This window comes from Xenopus tropicalis, chromosome 1 (assembly GCF_000004195.4).
Source record: "Xenopus tropicalis strain Nigerian chromosome 1, UCB_Xtro_10.0, whole genome shotgun sequence".
Lineage (NCBI taxonomy): Eukaryota > Metazoa > Chordata > Amphibia > Anura > Pipidae > Xenopus > Xenopus tropicalis.
In genome coordinates this window covers 60,164,753-60,189,685 of record NC_030677.2, presented here as the reverse complement: position 1 = coordinate 60,189,685, position 24,933 = coordinate 60,164,753, and the positions used below count along the sequence as shown (strand labels likewise).

Below are 24,933 nucleotides of genomic sequence, written 5' to 3'. Positions count from 1 at the left end.
ACAATGACATATACATATATTTTTGCTCCTAGGTCTGAGAAAAACAGCCAGGTTCTTCAGACATGAACTCATAGAAAGGGTTCCACCTTATTATTCATCATATCCAAGGATGTCATATGCAACTTCATGGGTCAGCTCCTTAAATTACCTTATTTTTGGATCCAAATGATATATCTGCTTCTGGCTTATAATTATACAGTGTTGCAAATGTGAGTAGATGAAAATGCTTAATATTTATTGTATTATTAAATAGTTTATTAGCTTTGAACAATGACCTTAGCCATGTAGACAGTACATGTGTATCAGCTGGAGGTAGTAGCTGTGCCTAGTGCCAGGCATTACATATGGTCCATGGTTTGAAATGGTTGTTTTTGTTGATGGACAAATCTTACTATTAAATAATTGTTTCAGGATAAGCTTGGTCCTATAATAAAGAAAATATCTTTTAAAAATCTTATATATATGGCCAGATTAAGTTCAAGGCAGGTTGAAATATTGGACTTCAGATACAGAGCACTAGCTGAAAAGCACCCTGTATGTCAGCTGACTTAAAGGGGAACTATCATGAAAATTATTTAATATAAGCTCATGGAAATAAAAAACTAAGTAAATAAAATAATTTAAAACTCATGTTCTGTTTCTGAAATGTAAGTTAATTTTTATAATTCCTATGTCAGCATCTGTATCTCTTCATTGTCTAATCATGCAGGAGTCAGAGTCAGATTTTAATTGAGAGCTTTTAATTGAGAATGTGTATAACACATTCTTTGGGGGGTCACAAATTGTCTACAAGATGTATAAGAGCTGATTTTTTCAAAATAACTACTCTCTATCTATATGTAGGATTTGTGCTGGAGTCAGTTATTTTGTTTGTTCTGGAGTCAGTTACTTGAGTTATCTCTAATACATTTGCTAGGAAAGGGAGCCAGTCCCCAAAAGAAGTACGAAATCTACCTGTCAATCAAAATCTAACCCTGACTTTGAAGATACAATAAAAAGGTACAGATTGAGGGGAGGGGTATAGTATTAGGGTAACTTGAATATCTGAAAAATGAAAAAAAAAGATTATATTTAGAAAGATTTTCTATTAGCTTTTATTAAATTTTCGTTTTTGCAATAGTTCCCCTTTAAGGGAAAAGCAATTTCTAAACTTGCAAGCATTAAAGAAAAGAACAAATGAGCTCATTCAGAAAAGGGACTCAAAGTGCACAAAATGCCACTTTGTTACCCACAATTCATTATTCTTTTCCAGTACTTTAGTGTACTTGCACCCAGTGCAATTTGGTACCAAAGATGCAAAGACTGTGCTAGATAGTGGGCAGCATGCATTTGGGCACAAGTTGTTAAAGGGCAGAATATAGGGATCCACATGCATGCCCCTTGCTTGTTCTGTATTCACTAGGGGCAATAGCTAGTATCTATGAGCAAATTCTTCTTACAACAGAGAGGCCATTTAGTGGACAGAAGGAGCTGTTTAGCTGGTACCACTGTGTTTCTCCCTTGACAAGGGGACTCCTCAATTGACCCTTCACATTGAGGCACTCCTCTCAACCCCCTTATTACATACCTTAAAGAAACACCAGAGACAGAGGTGGAGAAAATGGGCACAGCATTTATTCACATTTTTTCAAATAAATAGGACTCTGCCAGCCTAACCCAAGGCAATATTCTAAAGCCATAATTCCATAAGAGGTCGCTACTGTGCTCTGCCGTTCCTCGCTGAAGACTTGAATGTGTATTAGGCTGCCCCTACCTACAGAGAGGATGGCCCCAAATTCTGCTACCAGCAGGAGCTGCATTACTAACCATGAGAGAAGTTCAGCAGCCCTGCTGTCGGTCCTAGATCTGCAGTGTCTCGATGATAGGAAATCCAAACAGGCTGTCACCTAGCACAAGCAGTAGTAGCGTCTGTATCTATCAATCCACCGTGCAGTCACAGGAAAGAACCTCCTTTCTCCCTCTGCTATAATTACCCTTGCAGTAGTCTGGCAAGGTCCTACCGCTGCTGGGACAAATAAAACTTAAAATATATTATCATATATCCACTGTTTTGATCCAGAGGAAGGCAAAAAACCCAACCTGAAACTAGTGCCAATTATGCCTCAAGAGGGAAATAATTCCTTCTTGACCCCCAAGGCGATTGGAAACATTCCCTGGATCAAGCAATCGTAGTTAACATGAATTAAATACAATGCTGACTCTCAAGTTTATACCGTAATAAAGATACAGAAACCACAATATAACAATGCATTCAGGAAAACATCCACATTCAGTTATTAATAGATAATATGAGAACAAAAAGAAGAGAAACTCCTGACATTTTGCAAAATATTCAAAAAGGGAGAGGGTGGGTGGTATGTTTCTACCTGCTCAGAAGCCAGCTTTCTCCTGCCTTAACTCTTTCCTTCTCACCTAATCACAGTTGCACCTGGTTTTGCAGAAAACAGAAAACAAGTGTAATCTGGCTGCTGGTCATTTTGATCCCTTGTCTTGCAGCCCCTGCACTTATAGCTTTCCTTTCTTCCATTGTCTCTATTTGCACAAACTTCACTCTCCCTCTCCAGGGAGACTAAATATATTCATTGTGGCACAAAAAGTTGAAACTAAACAAAAACATTTAAATTTACTGGTTGGGTGGGGTTCATTGGTAAACAGAAAAATTCAAGTATTGCTCTGGACTTTGATTTGGCTATTCTAAGACATTCAGGTTCATGGCTTAAAACCACTCAAGTGTTTTTTTGACTATTTGTTTAGGGTCATTGTCCTACTGGAGGATAAACTCAGCTCCCCTACTCAGGTCTCTTGTGGACTGAAACATGGTTAAAAGAAAACCTCAGTCACTGGGGGGTGCCAAATGTTAGGCACCCCCCAGTGATTGTCATAGCTTACCTGATACCACTGGCCCAGGATATTTCTGAAGTTTTTTGGCACAATCTTTCGCCCTTTTATGTCTTTTTTCACGGGGTGTGGGCATGCGCACTAGAGTGGAAAAGGGGGGTGCCTAACATTTTGGATTTAAACTTAAAGTTCTCTTTCAATTTTAGAATTTGGCTCAGGCTAGTGATGAGTGAATCTTTCTTATTTTGCTTCGCCAAAAATTTGCGGAACTGTGAAAAAAATTTGCAAAAGTGCAAAGTGTTTATAGATAGTAGCATATATGAAGCAGCAACTTTTACAGCAGTAGTGTAGAGCATCACTGCCTTAAATTGTAACTACTTTCATTTTTTGGGGTTCCTTGTGGGTAATTTCCAAATACCAAGGATTGTGCTATAATTAATTAAAGGAACTTGAAATTGCTAAGCTTCAATTCATTTGTCCTGCCTTTTCTGTGCAGGTACACCAATTGACACTGGGAGCTCTTGATCGACTGCAACCCTGTTTATGGTGGCAGTTTACTATTAGGCCTATCTGGACTGTACCGGGACTAATAGTTCCCAGTGGACCCAGCTTTGTGGGGAAGAGGTGGAAGCAGAGCAGGAGCAGAGTGGGGGCATGGCAGAGGCAGAGTTCAAGCAGGTGTTAGGGGTGTAGGGGTAGGAGCACAGTTCAGGGCTGAAGATGAAATTAATCCGTCCCTTCATGATTTTAGTATTTTAAGACTTCCTGCCATAATGACTGTGATTTATGCAATGACTGCAACAAAAGTTGCTTGACTTAAAATGTGGTTGTTATTAAAGATCATGTCAAGTGATATTCACTGGAGGGTGCCAATGTGTTACACTCCCTTAGTCAATATAGTCACTAACCTTTAAACCCTAACACATTGGCACTCCCTAGTGAATATCACTTAACTTGAAAATGTGAATATTTTATTTCTTAACACACAAATGTGAGCTGCATTTTCTATTGTAAAATATAATCCTGATCGTTCAGATTAGCAGAAGTAGGAAGAGGTTAATACAATTCTCTTTGTAAGCAGAAAATGTGATTATAACTTGCTTGAAAATGTATTGTGTATCTATAACCTTTTATTACACAATTTTCAAACACATATGGCTTTCTTATAGGGTTACTACATCGGAGGCAGTTCGTGTTAAGGCAATTTTGGATAATATTAACCACATTAAGAAGGCAAGTGTCTTTATCTTCATATATATTTTATTAATGTGCAGCTGGTTTTGCTCTTACAGTATACACCCTGCACTAGATTTTTTTTCTATATACTGTAAAAGAGTGGTAAATGGTAAGCAATGAAATGCCTTTTTTTGTTTGAGATTACTCACTTGGGAGAGGGGTGCTAGGGATATAGGCACTCCCCAGTGATTATTAATACTATATATTGTAGTGACCTGGGGTTCTGCTATAGAGATTTTGCTTCTGGGTGGAGTGTACATTCATAATATAGCAAATACTTTGGTTTTCAGTGTCTAAGTCCTAAATATGCATTACTGCAATGCCCAGGACAGAAGCGGGGATCTCAGAAACTGGAAAAAGATGGCAGCACAGTGGTTTGAGGTTAGCAATAGTTCCACAGTGGGCCCAGGGGATATTTAAATATCTGCCTGGTAAACAACCCAAGGAGAATTGGTTCCTCTAAATAGCAATCTAGCCTTGCCATTTATCTATATAACTCATAAGTACAACAAAGCTTCAAGCTTCTTTTTTGTTTTTTCATTTAACAATGCATTTGATTATAAATCATCACAAAATTGGTAATCATATTCAACCTAGTCTTAAAATTATGACATGCATCACACAAATAAACACAAATTCATGATGTAGCATATTACACATTCATTAATGATTGTAATGTTAATAAATACCAAACCATCACCATCCCTTTAAAATGGTCCTTATATGATTATTAGACCCAATGTGAGTCATGGATTTTTGAGCTAGCTGTTAGGGTGGGAGCATGCTGTGTGGATTATCCTCTTTCCTCCATCTGCATTTTGTATGCAGGAGGTGGAAAGTTGTTATACACTCCTTTGTATAGCCCTATTGACAGGCACAGCATTGGCCTCTGTGTTGGTACACTGATTAGATTTCAGCTCAAAAATACAAACTTTCACATTTCCGCAGCAAAATCTCTTGACCGCAGTCTCATAAAACTACCCTGTTACAGTTGGTTCTGTGCTGTAACCCCAACACACATTTTGCCCCTATATAGATGGGGCATCATCTGGGTTATACGCTTTCATTCTTATTTTGCATATAAGCAGTAAGCATAACTCTTAATAACCACCTTTTAAAGGTGCAGAAATTAATAAGTATAATGCAATTAAAATCCAAAACAATTCCCTAAAAAGAGTTTCAAGAAAAAATCAATATTTCAAATATCACAGGAAAAGGGGAGTATAGTTTGGAGAGCAGATGAGGGTGGTAATGTAGTCTTATTAACTTTGTATAGTCATGGAACTCCTTGGAAACTTATAATATCCTTATATTTTACAATAGGGGCCACATCATTCACTATGGGGCCCATTTATCAAGTTCCGAATTCCGATTGTTTTAAAGTACGATTTGTGAAAATTCGTATTCTTAACGATAATTTCTAATGTGCAGAAATGTTACGAAAATTTGTATCGTTAGGATCAGAAAATATTGTGGTACGATGCGAAAGTTCCGAAATTTTCATATCCAAACGATAAACGGCGCAAAAAACTTCCTGACTTTGAACCTTCGGTGCATGTTTTTGGAAGCCTCCCATAGGACTCAATGGCACTCTGCATCTCCAACCTGGCCAAAGGAAAGTCACGATACCGAAGCTTGAATAAATAACAAAACTTTCGCACTCATTGCGACAAATACGATTTTGTCGCACAAATTGTCGCGAAGTACGGAAAAGTTGCAGAAATTAACGAAAATATCGTAGAAAATATGCACAGTTCTAAAAGTTAGAAAAAATACGATTTTTTTTTGTAATCGTAACCCACCGTACATTGATAAATGGGCCCCTATGTATATAACATATTGTTGACATGCAGAAAACATTATCCTTCTGGTCCTTTACTAGGAGGTTATTTAAATACCTTTTTTTCCCCATGTAGCCTAAGCACCACTGGGACTCACCAGCTGTAGCCATTAATAAAGTAACAGGTAGCCTTAGTGCACAATTCTATTTATAAAAACTAGAGGTGCCTAATAAACTAGCACTCCCCAATGATTAAGTTTTTGTCCTTTAAAAGGTAGGTTAAAGGAGAGGGAAAGGCAAAAACTAAGTAAACTTTATCAGAAAGGTCTGTGTAAATACAGCCATAAGCACTCACAGAAACGCTGCACTCTATCAAAAGAAATACAGGATTTCTTGTTTCCTTTTTTCCTGAGTTTGCGCAGCTCTCTGCTCTCTCCCCTCTCCTGCTCCCCCCTCCCATACGAATGCTAAGAACTCCCTCCCCCCCCCACTGGCATTATGGGAGTTTTCTTTACAGAGCTCAGCATTTTTTTTCCTATGAGGCTTCTGATAATCTGAACAGGCTAAATACGGGGAGACTTAAGGGAGCTATTGAGACAACTGAAGGTATGCCTGCAGCTTGAGATTAACTCTTTATTAGCCTTTCTTTCTCCTTTAATACATGATAGTATTTCTTTAATGCAAAAAAAATCACATCTAAAAACACGACCCCTGAGAGCTTCCTTGCTCATAGGTAACAAGCAGAAGGGGGAAGAAGTGGCCCTTGGTGCTCTCCAGCATCTGCACCAAGCCAAGTGACACAAGCACACTTTTAACACTAATAAACACTTTTTTGGGGGAAGGGGTGGGGGGCGCAACAACAGAGCACACGCAGTCTGACAAGCAAAACTGATTAACTTAAACACTGGTCTCACTGTACCATAATTTTCTTCTTTTAACTGGTTCTATTAGATGTTTAGTGCTTCTTGATTACTCATTTGACCATTAAAAATGTATCTCTACATGGTATGGACTTTGGCAATCCAATCCCTATGATAAAAACTGCCAAGCGTCCCACTGGCAGTGACACAACCCTCAATAAGCCAGGAAATATAAAAAAAATAAACAATATCCTCATACCCTTCTGTCCAACAATATCAATTTATTACTATGAAAAAAGCAGTAGGCTAGTTGGCCAGTCTACTTTAAATTGATAACTATAAGAAATAATAAAAAGAGCCTCTTAGTAATTTAAAGAATAGTATATAAATCAAAAACACAATTCATTAAAAGTTTATCATAAAAAGTCAATCTCTAAAACATGAGTTCATAGTTAAAAAAAAAAATCATAGATATTAGTTTTCAGAGTATATCCTGGAGAGGAACACTTGAACAATGATAGAAAAGCTGTATATCAGGCAACTATAGTGGGGTACTCTTTCATAGCACTGCAGTAATGCACTAGGGTTAGAGTGTATTAAAAAATAAGTGAGTGCTGTTAAAGGAGACGGAAAGATAAAAACTAAGTAAGCTTTATCAGAAAGGTCTATGTAAATACAGCCATAAGCACTCACAGAAGAGATAGAGAGTCCTCTATCAAAAGAAACACAGGATTTCTTGTCTCCTTTTTTGGGAACATGTTCTTCGGTATCAGACTTTCTCTCTTTTAGGGCTCCTTCAGGGCATGAGTCTGCTCAGTTCTCTCCTTTCTCCCTCTCCCCTTCCCTTCTTCTGCTCCCTCCTCCCATAAGAAAGCATAAGAACCTCCTCCCTTAGGAATGTGTGATCTGAGCTTCCAATGGCTATAACTGCAGCAGGAAGCCAAAACCAAGCTAAAATGGCAGCTGCTCTCAGAGGGAGCTTCTATGACTCTTTACTCAGATATAGTAAAGCTTTCTGCTAAATAAATATAGCGTTCTAGGTGGCACTAATGTGGGGAATATTTTGGCAGTAAAATGACAAAATGACTTTCCTTCAACTTTAATTGAGAATGTCAAAAGTTATTAATCTCAATTAAATTCAGATGGAATAGTGATAGCAGCAACAGTCATTGGACACCCCTCTATGCACCAATCACACCAAATTACTCAACTGCTCATAAAATATTGTCCTCCACTATGGACAATAAACACGCAATTGTGGCTCCGATTCTCCAAAAACTGTAATTCTGGTTTCTTCTTCACAATTCCCCAAGGTAACTTTTATGACCAGCGCAGCCTCTCATTTCACTCTCAAATATGACCACTGAAATGCAAACTCTTTCTTGAGATGCAGTTTTCAAGGCGGATACAATTTTGACTGCCTACTGCTGAATTTAGGTACACACTATATAAATGTAGCAGATATATTTGGCAAATATAATTGTGGCTAAAGCAATGGAAACAGGTAAGTGGGACTATGGTATGCCTATACAAAGACATTGATATAAACACATATAAAAGTGGGTACGTTTAAATAGATTGTAGGCAAGTAATCTATAAAAAGCAGAACTCATTTATCTGCAATATGCAATTTTTGAAAAAAATATTTGCCTGATTTCCAGCACAATAGTGGGCACCAAGTACTAAGTAGTGTGCGCAGCAACTTATCCATGCTGCGCCGATTGGAGTGCAAAGTACTATAGCATCTGAATTTCTTTAAAAGTACATGGTATGCTAAATGGGGATCCCAATGCTTCTGGCATCTGAATAACAGCATTAGCATTTGATTTGTTGGCACAAGCCAGTTGCAACCATAGCTGAAACCTGCTGGGGGTACCCTGAAATTGGCACCAGGCTCAGACTTGTAGCATGTCTTGGCATCCATGTTTGCAACTGCATGGAATCCCTGAGAGCACTCTGAACAGGCAGCATTTATATTTTCCATGCATTAAATAGAGTCATAAAAACCAGTGCAAAGTAATATAACATTTTCTGTATTTTCTTTCAGATATTTGTGGAGTTTAATCATGCCAATTATGAGGTACGTATTTGAATTATACACACATTATCAGAATGAGTGTTTCTCCAACTCTAAAATATTTTTGGTTAACTTTTAGTATGCTATAGTTTAGAATGGCCAGTTCTTAAGAACTTTTTTTATTTTTTTTTTACGTTGCTAATCAGGCCTCTCCTATTCCTCTTCAAGTCTCTTATGCAAACCACTGCCTGGTTGCAAGTGTAATTTAGACCCTGTCAACCAGATAGATGCTGAAATTCCAGTTAAGAGCTGCTGAACTAGAGTGGACAATGGTCATGTCCCTATGAGTGCTGACATTCAGCCACATCCAAGTGTACCTTATACATGCAAAGATTTAAACTTAAACCTTGCAAAACAGAACCTAGGGAATTGCTTTTTATAAACAGTGGAATATATAAAATAGGAGCCGCGCTAAGCAACTACTGTATCTTACAAATGGACATCCTTGTAACCAGGCCTGGACTGGGATTCAAAATAGGCCCTGGCATTTCAAGTACAGTGAGCCCTGAATAGCCCTACACCAGCCCAATAAATAGTGACTGCATTTGCCAGAATCTAGACAATCACAACTGCAGTTAAGCCTATGGACTTTTTAAATAGCCTTCATTATCTTTTTTATTTTTATTCTATTAGACTTCCTATCCTGTCTCTTTCCAGATTGTAGAATAATGGAAAACATATTTCACACTCAATAAAGTTATAACAAAATGTATAATATCCCAAAAAATCCCCAACACATTTTAACCTAGTCCTCAACTTATTTGGCCTACATGGGCTTACACAGTGTTGCCCAGGGTAACTGTTTTATTACTTTGTACTAGAGAAAAAAAGAAAACCATGTGAATTATCTGATTAAAATGGAGTCTATAGGAGATGACCTTTACGTAATTCGGAACTTTCGGGATAATGGGTTTCCAGATAATGGGTCCAAGGGTCCAATATCTGTATTTACTAAACCAATTTTATTGTTGCCATTACTTTTTGACATTGTTTACTTACATTTATTTATTCTTTCTTTATAGCCCTCATCCCTAACTCTTTATACAGCACAGGAGAATGACATCAGAGTAGGTATCTGTGTGTTTTGTTTTCTATATAGAGAGAGGGGAGACCATGGTTTAGTGAGATGACTTAATCCTAATCTTTTACTGGTATCTACTCCCTCATATCAGGTCATTAGTTATATATAAAATGAGATCCTTCTCACACAAGAAACAATGCAAAATATACTAGGGACTAGCTGGTGTACTTTGTTAACGGGATGTATGAGACGATTGGGTAAAACACACACAAAGAGAAAAAGAAGTAATACATATTTGCCAGTACTCAAAAAAGACCAGCAAGTAAGCTTTAAAGTCCCTGTGTAAAGAAAAAGGATCCTTGCAAGAGTAAACTTGAAAGCTTCATTAATATTTAGTACACAGGAGGCAGTCTAGGACTCACGCAAAATGAGGGGGCTTGACATGAAATGTTTACACATTTTGGCTAAAGTGTGGTACTGACACCTCAATTTTGTGGAATTTGTTTTGAGGGAGTTAGATGGGCTGAGCTTGAGCTCTGTAGATATACAGAAAAAAGGAACATGTTGAGAGCCATCAAGGTACTCTTCCTCTCATCTAATAAGTAGTCCATAAGCTCCCAGCTGAAAAAGTAAATGCCCCAAATTTATCATCTCAGGACCGTAGGAAAATACAGATTTATAGTTGTCCAGCAAAGATATTATTATTATTTCTAGTAATATTCCATTAGACTAATATTATATATTATAGTACTGTGTTTAAGAAACTAAATGGTTACATGATAATATGGAACAAATACTACCTGCATTCTTACATTAGGAACTGTTTGTTACTCACCATCCCTTATATTTCCTATCCCTAGGCCAAACTTCTTAGTACCCAAAACTTGGTGCTCATTCATTCATATTGCATTCAGAATAATATTGGCAATGCTACTTAAAATATGGGGAGAGAGAGTGATCTCAATATTACCATTTTATTTCAGGATGCTTGCTATAATGTTATCTTGCATTGTTACTTTCTTGAGATGCGCACTGTTGTAGAAGAGCTAACTATTTTGAAAGCTGAAGATACAGGAGAACTAAAGCTTTTACACTTACTGGAAAATCTCAACATCTCACCCACAGTAAGTGTTATGTCCTGTGTCATGATTGGGCTGTTATATCAACAGGTGGATTTCTGTGCAAAAACAAAAGGGGATCATGAATAGCACAATGTAACTGTTAATTTAATTTATGCTGGCATGTGTGCAAACATTATTAGAAAGGTCTACATAATATATATAAATTGATATAAATCAAGTCTGGGGGCAGCCTAAGATGGAGCATCTAATTTGTTAAATATTGCCACTTTTTATGTCTTGTATGACTACACAACCCTAGAGGCAATAGCTTATTTATTATCAGTTACTATATATTTACTTTATAGTTTAGAATTAGAACTACATAAATGAGGGCCTTAGTGGGTTTTAACCAAACCAAGTAGTGCATGACTCAGAACAGGGGGAGACAATCAGAAAAAAGAGAATTGTGCGAATTGTGTGTGACTGCCGCTTTTAGTCTTATAACTATTAAATTCATAAACATTTCTAAAAATACTCTTAGTGTTTTAGTCTTTAGACTGTGGAATTATCTTCCTTCCTGTCTAGTAGGGTTATACTGGAATCTTCATAGAGAGAATTTACCAGTATGAGTCAGTTTTGAGCAATTTTTAATACACTTTGACAAAGCAACTCAATATGGGCCATTTACTACCCAGTGCTTTTCGCCACTTAACGCTCTAGAATTTGTGTGATAAATGCCAATCTGTATCTTTCTCTAAATCAAACTGATAAAAAACATGCATTAAAGCAAATGTTGCCTTCCAAATGACATATGCATATGCTCAGCTCTGGCATTTTGCACGGAATTGTGTTGCTGTTAGAGGGCATGGCTAATGAGGAGGGGCTGGACTAGGGGTAGGCAGAAGAATGTTTTGAGGGAGAAAGTGAAAGCAAGGAATTAAGTGGGGATAGCAGTGGAAGTTAGTATTGGAAGTGCTAATCTGTTTGCTTTTTTTAATTTTACTAAAATGAAAAATATCCTCAGTGGTGGATTATAATTCCAGTTTGCCGAGAGCCCAACATTCCTTTAAGGCACCCCTGACTATAAACACAAGCATTTCAAGAAACAGAAACACAATCCTGCAGAGCAGTAGCCTTAGGTAAAGAGAATTAGGGAAAGTTCTGCAATACAGCACTTATTCATGTCTTGGCAGCAGCAAATAACTCTGTTATACTATAAAGGCACTTTACTTTATTTCTTTGCAGCTCCACCAAAACTTTGTTCCCTCCCTCCCTTTGCCAATCTGATAAGGAATAGAGTTTTATCCTTTGTCTCTGCCTCACTACCAAACTTCCTGTTTCAGCCAATGCAAAAAAAAAAATTCCCTTCCTCCCAGCTGTTTATTAGGAACACACTTAGCTGTCCAAACCTTAGGAATAAAGAGCAACTAAACCATCACTGCACTACTTCTCCTAGGCTCCATTTCCCCATGTGTCAAATAAACCTTACCTTTTCACCTCAAGTTATATAGTTACATAGGGTTGAAAAAATACCATCAAGTTTAACCCTTCCAAGTAAACCCAGCACACACAAACCTATACTTACCAATCTATACCAACACATACATGACTATATATACAAACATTAATACTAACTGTAGATATTAGTATCACAATAGCCTTGAATTTTATGCTTGTTCAAGAACTCATCCAGAATCTGCCATTACAACATCACTAGGAAGGGTATTCCAGAACCTCACTGCCCTCACTGTGAAAAACCACCTACGCTGCTTCAAATGGAAGCTCCGTTCCTCTAATCTAAAGGGGTGGCCTCTGGTATGCTGATTGTTTTTATGGGAAAAAAGAACACCCCTTATCTGCCTCTAATGTAATTGTACAGAGTAATCATGTCCCCTCGCAAGCGCCTCTTTTCCAGAGAAAACAACGCTAACCTCGACAGTCTAACCTCATACCTTAAACCTTCCATCCCCTTTACCAGTTTAGATGACTTTTGGAATCTGAAATTTCCACAACACTCTTTTTTCTTTTTACAGGTCACGCAATGGGGTGACTGTAAAAGATGTGAAGAGTTTCAAGAAAAAGATTTACCAGTCTTTATAGAGGCATTTATAGAGTTTATCCAAATGAAATACTCAGATGGTCCTTAGATGTTTCACTTATATGATTGGGCTCTTTTAACATAAGTAAGCTAAACCTATACTCACATATGAATGGGCATACCCAACGTTTCCTTGGAAAACTGGAATGTCTTACTAGACTGTAAGGCCTAATGAGCAAAGATTGGTCTTCCATTTTTAACCAGTTTGCATTCACATTCCATTGTTCGTATTTTCAAGTTTTGCACAGCTCTATGGGAAATTCTTTGCACTTTACAAATAATAATTGTTTTCCTAAAGCTGAACAATTAAAATGGAGAACCCACTGCAGATATTAATATGCTATGCAGCACGGCAAGCAGGAGTTTGCCAGAAGACAAACCCGACTCAAACAGGAGAGGCGTAATTGATAATGGATAATATGGCACACAGTCCTTTTTCCAACAGCCTATGTGACCAATATCCTCGGTCATTGCTGTAAGGTATAGAAAATAATTTGCTCTACCAACCAGGAATACTGGCATTGATAATTTGACTTTTAAAAGTTCCTTTTTCGTATTGGTTGCAGTAAACATATTTTTCTATTTTGATTGTTTGATAAAAATACTACAATTAAATACTGATATTTTATAATCAATGTGATCTGCTTGCATTTTGAACATGAAATAGCTAATGCAGTAAAGCTGACATTAATAAAAGAAATGTGTTTGCAAATACAGGTATAGGATGCCTTATCCGGAAACCCGTTATCCAGAAAGTTCCCGAATTAACGAAAGCCTGTCTCCATAGACTCCATTATAAGCAAATAATTCTAATTATAAAAAATAATTGCCTTTTTTCTGTAATTATAAGACATTACCTTGTACTTGATCCCAACTAAGATATTATTAATCCTTATTGATGGCAAAACAATCCTATTGGGTTTATTTAATATTGAAATGATTTTTAGTAGACTTACGTTATGGAGATCCAAATTATGGAAAGATCCCTTATCCTGAAAACCCCAGGTTCCAAGCATTCTGGATAACAGGTCCCATACCTGTACCATTAAATCAAATGTTTGGGCACCCTGGCCAAATTACTTTTAGTTCATTTTTACAAGTGAAAAGCAGGCAGCAGCGACTACAGGAGTCAGCGGGACAAAAAAGAACATATTTGGAAATGTTAATGCACAGTTCTAAAACATCAAAACATAGGAACGAAGAAGTAACACTAGTAAGTCAGTATTTAGTAACCCTTTGGCACAGTTTGTAATCGACTTTTTTATCCAGCTATTCATTGCAGATCCCTAATTTTCTTGGGCTGACTTTAGTATTTGAGTATGATGTTTCAATTAGGGGACTGTGTAACTACCTCTGTATTTCCAGGATATAGTAGGGCAGTGCACAGAAGGTACATAAAGGGCTTTGTCTTATATGGCACAGGTCTGTTGGCTGTAGGAAATGATACACTAGCCTCATGTCATAAGGTAATTAAAATACTCAGGGCCACTCCTGCCATGAGAAGCAATAGCGCTCTCTGCACTAGCGATGCAGCCCCCTCTGGGCCCAATCCGACACTAAAATTCTAAGCACGGAGCAAGACAGAAAAGGGCAGCAGTCCCAAAGGCGGCACTGAAAATATCCTATTTTTTAAGAATCTCTGTGTACTGGAACCCTGGACTGGGATTCAAAATAGGCCCTGATATGTCAAGTACATAGAGGCCCAAACAGCCCAATAAATAGTTACTCTCTGTGTGGCATCTTACAGCAGCCCCTCTAGCATTAGCTAGAATCCACAGGTTGCCAGTCTGAGCCTGTACCCTACACCAAGGAGGCATTTTGCTCATTATTGCTCAGAGTAAGGAGGAGAAGATCAGCCACACTGAAAGTACTTAGAAGCGAAATGTGTGTTTTTTGGCTGCTGGGGTCAGAAAGAAAGGTAAATAATTCAAATAGGCCTTTCTATAACATACTAAAAATTAGGGTGAACCACCCCTTTAAATGACAGGTCTAGTTAAAATTGATCAGAAAACTGATCTAAATTAGTTGTTTCATGTTCATAAATAAGCCGCGTTGTGCCTTACCCAGTGTATCCCCAACTGATGCATCCCTGACCAGCTTGCTGAATCTAATAAAGCAAAACCATGTAATTACTTTAAGTAAATCATGGGTTAACGTAAGTTATTAAAAAAAGACTGATTCTGATGATGTACAAACTACATGGATCTCTGTAAACAATCCAGAAGATTTACTGCAGGTATTATTTAAGCAAACGCTGCAAAAAAGTGGTCTCATCATTCCAGTTATAAATCTTGTTTTTGCTTCCTAACTTGCACAATTTGTATTGCCGATGAAAAAAAATCGTTCAGAATGATGTTATATCTATTTTACAATACATGGCCTCTAGCACAAACCTGCCTAGTTCGTATTGTTCTTTTCTGCATAAAATTATGGCCCTTAGGGTATACATTTTAATAAATGAAGATGTTCCCTTTGCATTTTTTTTGACAAGAAACAGAAGCAAAAAGGAAAGCGAATCTACGCCATTGCTTTTCTAGGTAAGAATATTGAGAGTTCCTATAACCTTAGTTCTATTCAAGCTGATAAAGCCCTTGACATTACGTCTGTGTTGTATATTATTATATTATATTGTAAGTATATTGCACACACTGGCATTCTGTTCAAAGACTAAAAGTACTGGCAATTGGTTTTGTATAATGGAGAAATGTGGGGTGGGGGAGGGTTTAGACATTTTAAATTAGTAACAGAGTAAGGAGTAGCCCAAAAATTCACTGCATGAGACTGTAGGAGCAGATTTATTGAATATTGAAACAGGGAAATATGTTTTGATATTTTTTTTTTTACTTTACCCACTGAGCAAAGGCAAACGAACCAGCAATCCAATGAGAAACCTCTGTATAATTAGCTGCTCTTTTTCTTAAAAGTTAACTGGCTGTAGCTAGGGGGTAGGGGGGTGGGGTTATTTATACAGAGGCTGCTGGTTTGCTTGACTTCACTCTTTGGGATCAGGAAGTAGAATGTGTCTTAAGTGTCATTTTACAATTTTTGCCTTGTTTTGATCAAGAAATTACAAAAGTTCCTATATGCAAGAAGTATGTTCAGCACAAGCCCTATTTATTCATTGTACCATACCCTGTTTGCAATGCCATGACCCCTTAAAATGATACTGACACCAAAAAATTTCTTATAAAAATATGAACCTACTTTCAAACCTACCTACAGGTCATGTTGACTGTTTTTTCCTAAAAGTCCTGTTTCTCCTCATAAATCCTACTGAAGATCCTGAACCCGAGAACCCGACTGTCTGGCAACTCGACTGTAGCTTCTCAATCTGTCAAAAGGACTACATCATAAACTGGGAGGATTCAGCTTGCCGTTTGCTTCAAGGAGTTCCCCCTCCCTCGCATAGTATCACTTGGCGTTGTGAACTAGATAGCAGGCAGGCTTGATCTTTCTATTGCCTGCCTACTTCAAAGGGCTGTGCCCCCTCTCTGCTCTTCCCATGAAGAATTAAATAGCAGGCCAGCTTAAGCTTTCCTGTGCCTGTCTGCCTGCTTCTAATGGCTCTCCCTCCCCATTCCACACAGACAAGGGAGCTGAGCTTGTCAAACTCCGGCTGAAAGCAGAAGGGGCATTGCAGGTTTGTGATTGGGCATATTTATTCACTTGGGAGGCATTTAAATTAAAACTCAGAAGAGGGGAGCAAACATGGCTGCTCCGTGGGTCTGTAATTTGTGCTACCATAATTATGAAGCGAAAAAACTTTGCAGATTTAGTTTATAAGGAATTTAAAGCTGATACAAATTAAAACATAACAGCAGGTGTAAAAAAAAGTGGCTGTCAGTATCACTTTAATGGCAACTACAGAGTAGGGATTCACTGAATCCACTTTTTGGGATCCCGTTTGAGAATTCCCAATCTCCCACAAAGGATTTTGCAGAATTCCTAACATTACAATTTAGTTTGGCCAGGCATTTGGATTTAGCCAAATCCTGCTGAAAAGGCTAGAATTTGGCTGAATCCCGAACAGAATCTGGAATTTAGTGCATCCTTACAAGAGAGCATTAAGGATAAGGTCATATAACTCAATTCACAACAACAATCACTGGCATAAATTAAGGTTATCAATTGTACGTTGTCTCATCCCCAGTGCTCCAAATGAGAGCTACAAGTAGGGCCGAAACTAGGAGTAAGCAGAAGAGGCACCTGCCTAGGGAGCAACAATGAAGGGGCGCTAGGCAGGTACCTCTCCTAATACGGGATATCTTAACCCCACTGCTGATTTCCTGAACTCCCCCCTCTGCACGCCATCTGCAAGCTATACTAGCTGCGCTCTCCCCCCCCCCAAACATCCAAAGGGGGGAGGGGTGCGGAGAAAAGGGGGGGCCTATGGGCGGCAGGATGCCAATGTTTGCCCACCCTACCCTCATGCTGTATGCAGGCAGCGCTACATTAAAGGGCTTGGCTGCAAGTCCTTTGTGGAGCGATTCATTTAGTGTGCAGGGTGCAAAGTTCAAAACATATTTGCTGATAAAAAGACGGTAAAGATTGCCATCTAACTTCCTTACTGCAGGCAAAGTTTTGTTTCACCAGCCAATTACCCTACCAGTATATTTATGGACTGATGAGAAAACTGGATCCCCTGAGAGTAAAGCACAATTAAAGGGAGACATGGAGACTGTGTTGCTGCAAGTTTGGAATGTTGGCCGCTGTCAGCAAAATGCCTCTATACCTGTTTTTATGGTCTAATTGTACCTCTTTGGGTTTTTAAGCTTAGGGCCCTAGATATTCATGGATTACAACTCCCCACATGCTTTATTTTGATAAGAATGTACTCCCGCAACAACTGGCTTCATAAGTAGAACTATCCTTGTTCACAAATCACCAAAATCCTTGCCTCTTGTTTGTATGCAGCACATACTTAACATACTTAATTTTAATTTATTGATGGCAACATTAACACAGTATTGTTTTGAATACATATCTGAGTTAAACATTGTGTTAGTTATTAGTACCCCTCTCAATAGGGTCCTGTCACTGTAAGAACTACATTGATTTACAGTTTACGGGCTGTATCCAATTCTCCTGTGACCTGCCCAAAGGGAAGCTTCACGCATTATAAATATGTTTCTTACTGGCCAAGCATTATATCAGTTGACAGGCTTTTAAAGGGTATGCACAAGTAAAGTGCATAGGGAATGAACAATAGCCAAGTTGTGTAGAAATTGTATTTAAACATTGCTGGGCTAAAAAGCACCACATGTGCCACAGCCCTTAATGGTTTACTTTGCCATGGAAAACCAGTACTAACCCTCTTGTTCATCTTTCTAAACTAACCTGTATGTTTATAGGACTTTATACCTAGAATAGATAACACATATTTGGTTGTTTGTGCTCAAACACTAAACTAAATAAAAAAGTCAACAGCCTTCCTTAAAGGGGTCCTTCACTGAAAACTGTTTTTTTACATAATGAAAGAATACGTACTTCTAAGCTAGTTTCTAATATGCATTAAAGGGATCCTATCATGGGAATACACGTCATTTACAAAATGCATCAGTTAATACAAGTGATGAGGGAAGTCAATGGGTGTTTTTTGTTGGTGAATATATGTTGTGGCAAACTTTGTCACACAGTTTCACAGAAAAATTTGCTGATGGCGAAATGCAGAATTTTGTCATGAATCAATACCTGATGAAAAAAATTCGCTCATCCAGCAGAATCCTGCATTGAAATCTGTTTTTCAAAAGCGCAAACAAAATTTTTTTTATTTTTCATTTTGAAAATTGATGTGGGGTTAGCCGTGTTCAGTATAAACTTCAGTCTTACTTTCCTGGCCATCCCCTCAAAGCATCTTAAAACCCCAGGGTATTCCCTCCTCCAGTTGTGATGACAGAAGGAAAACAAGCAAGAATGCCCGATATAAAGCCTCCTTCCCTGCTCCGTGTCTTTTTCCTTGTTGTGTTGTTTTTACCGGACGGGGAGTTCAGCCGCTCAGCCTCCAGAGGAGTGTCTCGTTGCTGGGTCCCTTGGTGGCGGGGTGTATGGATTCTCCAGAGTCCCCCTTACTAGCCCAGTAGGTGTGGAACATGTGTTCCATTGTGTGAACCGGTGCGCATTGCCTGAATTACTGGTCGGGTGGCCGGTACAGACTGCAACGTCATCAGAAGCGTCTGGGAGCTCCTCCCTTTAATTAGACATTGTGGCAAAGTCTGGATGCCACAGATTGTCTTAATATTATTAAGACAAAGTCTATAATGGAGGCCAGGAACCTGTTTATTGTTCCAGCAGGCAGCCATAAAGGGCATGCAACTACTACCAAAACCATTGGACGTTGGATTGTCACCGCTATAATTACGGCCTACAGAGAGCAGGGATGTTCTATGCCAGAAGGGGTGAAAGCCCACTCAACAAGGGTTATGGAAACTCCTGAGCAGCGGTGGCACAGGCAGCTCCAGAGCCCATTTGCAAGGGAGCGACTTGGAGTTCTTCCAATACTTTTGTTGATATTTTGTCTCATAAGGACTCCTTGTTTGCCCAAAAGTTTTACAGCCCGTTTCCTCATAATTAAAGTTGATGCAGCAAGATCAGTAGTAGTGCGATTATCAAACCCTGGGGTTTTAAGATGCTATGAGGGGATGGCCAGGAAAGGAGAAAATTGTTTCATACTTACCATCATTTTCTTTTCCTGGCCATCCCCGTAGTAGCATCTTCCCAGCCTTTGTATGCTCTAACCATGTGTTTTGTGTTCTAGAAGCTTGTAACTAAGACACGGAGCAGGGGAGGAGGCTTTATAGTGGGCTTGCATGTTTTCCTTCTCCATGCTGGAGGAGGGAATACCTGGGGTTTTAAGATGTTACTATAGGGATGGCCAGGAAATAAAAATTATGGTAAGTATGAAACAGTTTTCTCCTTTAGTGCTGTGCTGCAAGTTGGAGAGATATAACCGCCTCCCTTTCCCATCAGCAGCCATTCAGCAGAACAATAGAAAGGTTGTTGCATCTCCCTAACACTTGTGTTGCTAAAGATACTCCCATGCTCCACCTAGTGGCACTTATGAGAATAGCGCGCAATAGCACCCAAGTCTGGCCATGACATCTCCCGTTACATGGGAGTATGTATGCATATATGTATGTATATCTTTATTTATAAAGCGCTACTTATGTACGCAGCGCTGTACACTAGAATACATTAATACAAATGGGATTATTAAGATAATAATAGATAAATACAAAGTACAACAATAAATACAGATAGATACAAGATAAATACAATTGCAATAAGTTAAGAGTCAAAGACACAAGAGGATGGAGGTCCCTGCCCCGTAGAGCTTACAATCTATATGGGAGGGTAACTTACAGACACAAATAGGCAAATGCAGTATGTGCTGTAGTGCTGTGGGTCACAGTGGGTGACCTACAGTAGGACAAACAATAGGTTACCTGAAAGCAGTTCTAATGTGTAGCGCTGGCTCCTTCTGAAAGCTCAGACTCAGGCACAATGCACTGAGATGGCGCCTACACACCAATATTACAACTAAAAAAAAAAATACATTTATTGGTTTAAGAATAACATTTTAAACGGTAGAGGGCATTATTTGCTATGTAAACAGTGTAATTTAGTAATTAAAGCTACGCCATGGGGGAGATTTATTAAGACACGAACACTTGTTTTTTTGCCAATTTTTTTCGCGCTTGCACGACTTTTTCATATGCTTGCGTGACTTTTTCGGACGCTTGCGCGAAAAATTCGGAAAGGTTCTGCCCCTGTTTACAATCGTTTGGTACGAAAATTTTGTGAATTTCAGATCGCCAATACAAAATTATCATGACTAATACGATTTTTTCGTAAGCATTTTTGTGATATTTGCGATCTTCAGAAATTATCGTACGCAATCCGAATTTTTCCCATTCGGGATTCAAACTCGTGTTTTAATGAATTGGCCCCCATGAGTGCAATGTATATATAATATTTTTTGTTTTTGTTATTTCTTGATCTAAACAGGGGAAGCAAAGAAAATTGAAGCTACTCCACATTTGGTTTAGATTGCTAGTGTACTAATAACTGAAAGTCCAATATTCTGAGATCCAACCATGGAGTAGCATTAATTTCCTTCTTTGCCCTGTTTTACTCAAGAAATATCGAAAGCGATACAGTTTTCCAATTAAAACAACAGACAAAAAGTATGTCCAGTGCAAGCCCAATTCATTGAACTTTAATTGAAAAATGTATACTTCCCCTTTAAAAATGTGCACATTGTTACCATTTGAGTCAGCGTCAGTAATGCAGAGAATGTTGACAGACAGATACTGCTTTTAATAACAATTACATTTACAAATAACTTTATAACCACTGAACCTTTATGTAAATTGGGAAGTTTTTCTTTTTTTATTCCCATTTGAATCCCATACATTGGAGGTGGGTGCTCAGACTATTGCTCACCTTCAACACACAGGTTCTTGTGCTTTACTGCTGCAAACACATCCAAAAGGTTAATTTATTTTTAAGTGACAGATTTTTTTTTTTTTTACTTATTCTTCAAAAAAACATGACTTTTAAGGAAATGACTTTGAAGCCGATCCTTCCTCCACATCATTGCAAACGTGAGGACAGCAGAAAGGATTCAATGCTATCTGGATCCAACAGGCATTCAGATCAGAAGCTGGCTGTCATGCAGTTATAATGAACAGATACTGCTGAAGGGGCTTAGAATCATCCCAGCTAGCTCCGCTGTCTATTGATTATGGTCTAAAGACTGTTTTATCTTATTTCTTTCAGTAAAGGGGTGTTAATATAATTAGCGATGATCACTTACTGTTAACTGATTTCAGTCTATAGGTGGCTTTCTCAGGGACTGCAGAGACTAAACAAGTTGGGACACATAATAATGAATATCAAAGGAAATGTGACTGCTCTCGGGACTTCTGTTTAAAATGAATATATGTGAAGCTAAGAAGCAGGGAGAATCAGGTGTAGCAGAAGATAACATTGGCATCCCAGGGCCGGGAAATGGCAAAGCTCCAGCTCACAAAGAGAAATGCATATGTAACATGAATTCTCCACCTAATAAGAAGAGGCCTTCCTTACGCAATAACAAACTGCTGCTCATCATAAATCTTGAAATCATTTTAACACATCTAAAGGCAATTAGGCAGTCATAAGTGCACTCTTAGTCAACCAATCATACCAGTGTATTAATCTTAAGTGTGTTTCCTTTCATGGTTTTCCAAGCTGCTGAAAAAACGTGTTGTAAATCACAAATCTCCTGTAGAGCTTCCGTTAATGAGCAGGAGCCAGTTCGACTGAACTCCTCACATGCAGCCTGTTCCATGGCAGACTTTGCCCACTCTACATCCACTGTCAAGATGTGCCTATGAAGTGGCAAATTATTCCCAGACATCAAGAACTTTGCGACTCCCTTTTTCTGCTTGCACTACAGGCGACACAGTAACGATCATCAGAGAAACAAGACAAAACACAAACACAGAAGAACATTTGAAAGTGAACGCCGAATGAAGCGGTTCGGTTTGACTAGTTGCCAGAAGCACTTAAGTTAATTACAGCAAAAGATTAATTTGATGTTCTTTTAGAATTGTTTAGATGAATGACTTTCACTAGCATCGACTGGGGCATTTATTTAGTCTCTTGCAATCTCAATACCCGTCTCTTATGCAGGCACAATTACTATTCCATGACAAATGCAGAGGGTCGATAAAGTTAAAGCTGATGTTTTATATGGGAAAAATGTAAAAAATGTGTAATATTATCTGAACCCTTCCTAGAATCACTTTTATTGTCCGTATCAGCTTATCCATCCCCCACCCAACAGAAATACATAGAACGGTTTATATTCCCTCCCGGAAAGCCGATATGAGCATTTTTTATCGGTTCAGGATATATGTTATCTTTTATCTTATCTTCCTATAGTTTATGAAGCCGCTTCCTGTTGTAGTTCCCATTATTCCGGCTTCTGCCAGCTGATCACTATTGTATCCAATAAAAAAGGCAAATATTTGTGAGTTTTTACTTTGAAAAGCAAGTTGCAGGTAAAATTTAAGGTGGCTACACACGGGCAGATTTAACGTAACAGTAACACCAAAAATTAAAAGTATATCAGTATGTAATTAAGTAATTAACATATTATGTACTGGTTGTGTGTTTGCTACAGAAACCCTACTATAGTTTATATAAATACCCTGCTGTGTAGCCATGGGGGTAGCTATACAAATTGAAAAATTTAGAAAAGACTGCTATATAACATGTGTCTTTTCTCCAGCTTGAATGGCTGCCCCCATGGCTACACAGGTGCTTATTTATATAAACTATAGTAATGTTTCTGAAGCAAACACACCAGTTTTACCCAAACAGGGCAACAGTACATTATGTTTAAATTATTTTGAACCATTTTCATTGTTCAGTGTTACTGTTCCTTAAAGCTGCTGATTAATCCCCGTCAGACAAAGTTGGTAGCCAACTTGCCAATTTATGGGGCCCTCCCACTGATAGCTGTCCAAAAATCAGCATTTATCAATTGGGCAGGTTTAAAAATCCCATTGGGCTGCAGCAGCTCATTAATGAGGTCCCCATCGTCACTGTAATCTGATCTTTGGACCTCGTTGTGGGCATATCTGGGAAAGATCCACTCGTTTGGTGGCCTCTTCACACAAGTGGATCTTTCAGTATATGGCCAGCTTTAGCCCCTGTAGAAATTACCTGAATAAATACTAGAATTCTTTATGAATCAGATGAAAGTGAGTGTAGAACTGGCCAGTCCATGGATGACTTTGACGTAATTAACCAGCTTAAATACATATTGCAATATATAGACATATATGGAGGGTATATTTTGGTAGCTGTATGCACAAAATATCTTTTTGTCCTAAATATATTGGTATAGGCGAGTGGAAGAGAAATTTCTTGTCTTTGTCTAGATATATATCTAGTTGTGTTATTTCTCCTTAATGTTTATACTTGGCTTTTCCTGTTTGCCCTCCCTGACTTCCCTATAATTGTCTGTAAGATCTGACTAAAAGATTTCTATGGTAGAAAAGACTTCCTTGATCCAAAAACAATATTTCACAGCTCTCTTTATACCAGTGGACAGAGTATTTTGAAGATGTGCCAAGTTATAATAAAGGTCACCCAAATGATTAATGTTACTGAGCAGGCCTAGGAGAAAAGTCCTTCTGAAACAGTAAAACCTTTCCATCAATCATGTATTTTCCATTCTCTCCTCTTTCGGCCTTTATAAACTGCTCTGCAGGCCTGTATCACTCCTTTATCACTCTCATTCAGCTTTATAGAAATGAAACTCTATTGGCTATACAATACAAATCATAAATCCCACATTCCTATGTAAGCGATGTATGTGTCCAACTCCATACCTTCAGGTTCTTCATTTTGGGCTTCATACACAGACCTGTCATATTTTTATTGCTTCTTGCATACATGGGAAATCATTTCTAAAATCATGAAAAAGTATATATTTTTTTTTTAGAAACAGAAGACATTTGCTCTTCAGTAACCTAGATCAACCAATCACCAGTTAGCAGCTCATTTAGTTTAGGTTGGACCAGGGGTGTAATGACAATACCAGGCCCCCCTGCAAAAAATCTTCAGAGGGTCGCCACAGAGACATACCCGGATGAACCTACCCACCTACTCACTTGTGCGCCTACCCACTTTTTAATAGATTGCAGCTGGCAAGCAAATTTTCAGGCAGAGAGTGGTTATAGATTAAGCTCTATAGTTACACCACTGGTTTGGACTAACTTGCTCGTTCAATTTAAAGGACAAGATAGTGGAATATTTGCAAGATTTAAATAGCAAGCAATGGGGAAATAATGAGCCTTTTACACAATCACAGAGCAGAACTCCTGCCAATTCCCACATAGTTGCAACTACAGAAGACCAAACCTGCTCAGTGTAGTCTGTAGAACAATAAAAGGATACAACTGAGCAG

The 24,933-nt window shown here is 38.4% G+C and overlaps 1 protein-coding gene across 9 annotated transcripts in view; it reads left to right on the top strand.

Annotated features, from left to right (window-relative positions):
- The window catches only part of il15 (interleukin 15), a 51,376-nt gene that overhangs the window by 9,333 nt on the left and 17,110 nt on the right, over positions 1-24,933 (top strand). The window contains exons 2-7 of one of the 9 annotated variants that reach the window (XM_031895807.1): positions 33-130; positions 4,008-4,071; positions 8,762-8,794; positions 9,814-9,858; positions 10,796-10,936; positions 15,463-16,186. In XM_031895807.1, coding sequence (XP_031751667.1) covers positions 117-130; positions 4,008-4,071; positions 8,762-8,794; positions 9,814-9,858; positions 10,796-10,936; positions 15,463-15,642 — 477 coding nt within the window. In that variant the 5' untranslated portion in view covers positions 33-116 and the 3' untranslated portion in view covers positions 15,643-16,186. Of the gene's footprint in view, positions 1-32; positions 210-4,007; positions 4,072-8,761; positions 8,795-9,813; positions 9,859-10,795; positions 10,937-12,906; positions 13,607-15,462; positions 16,187-24,933 lie in introns of those variants that run through there. The other 8 variants (XM_031895806.1, XM_031895804.1, XM_012956566.3 and 5 more) reach the window with 8 other exon arrangements.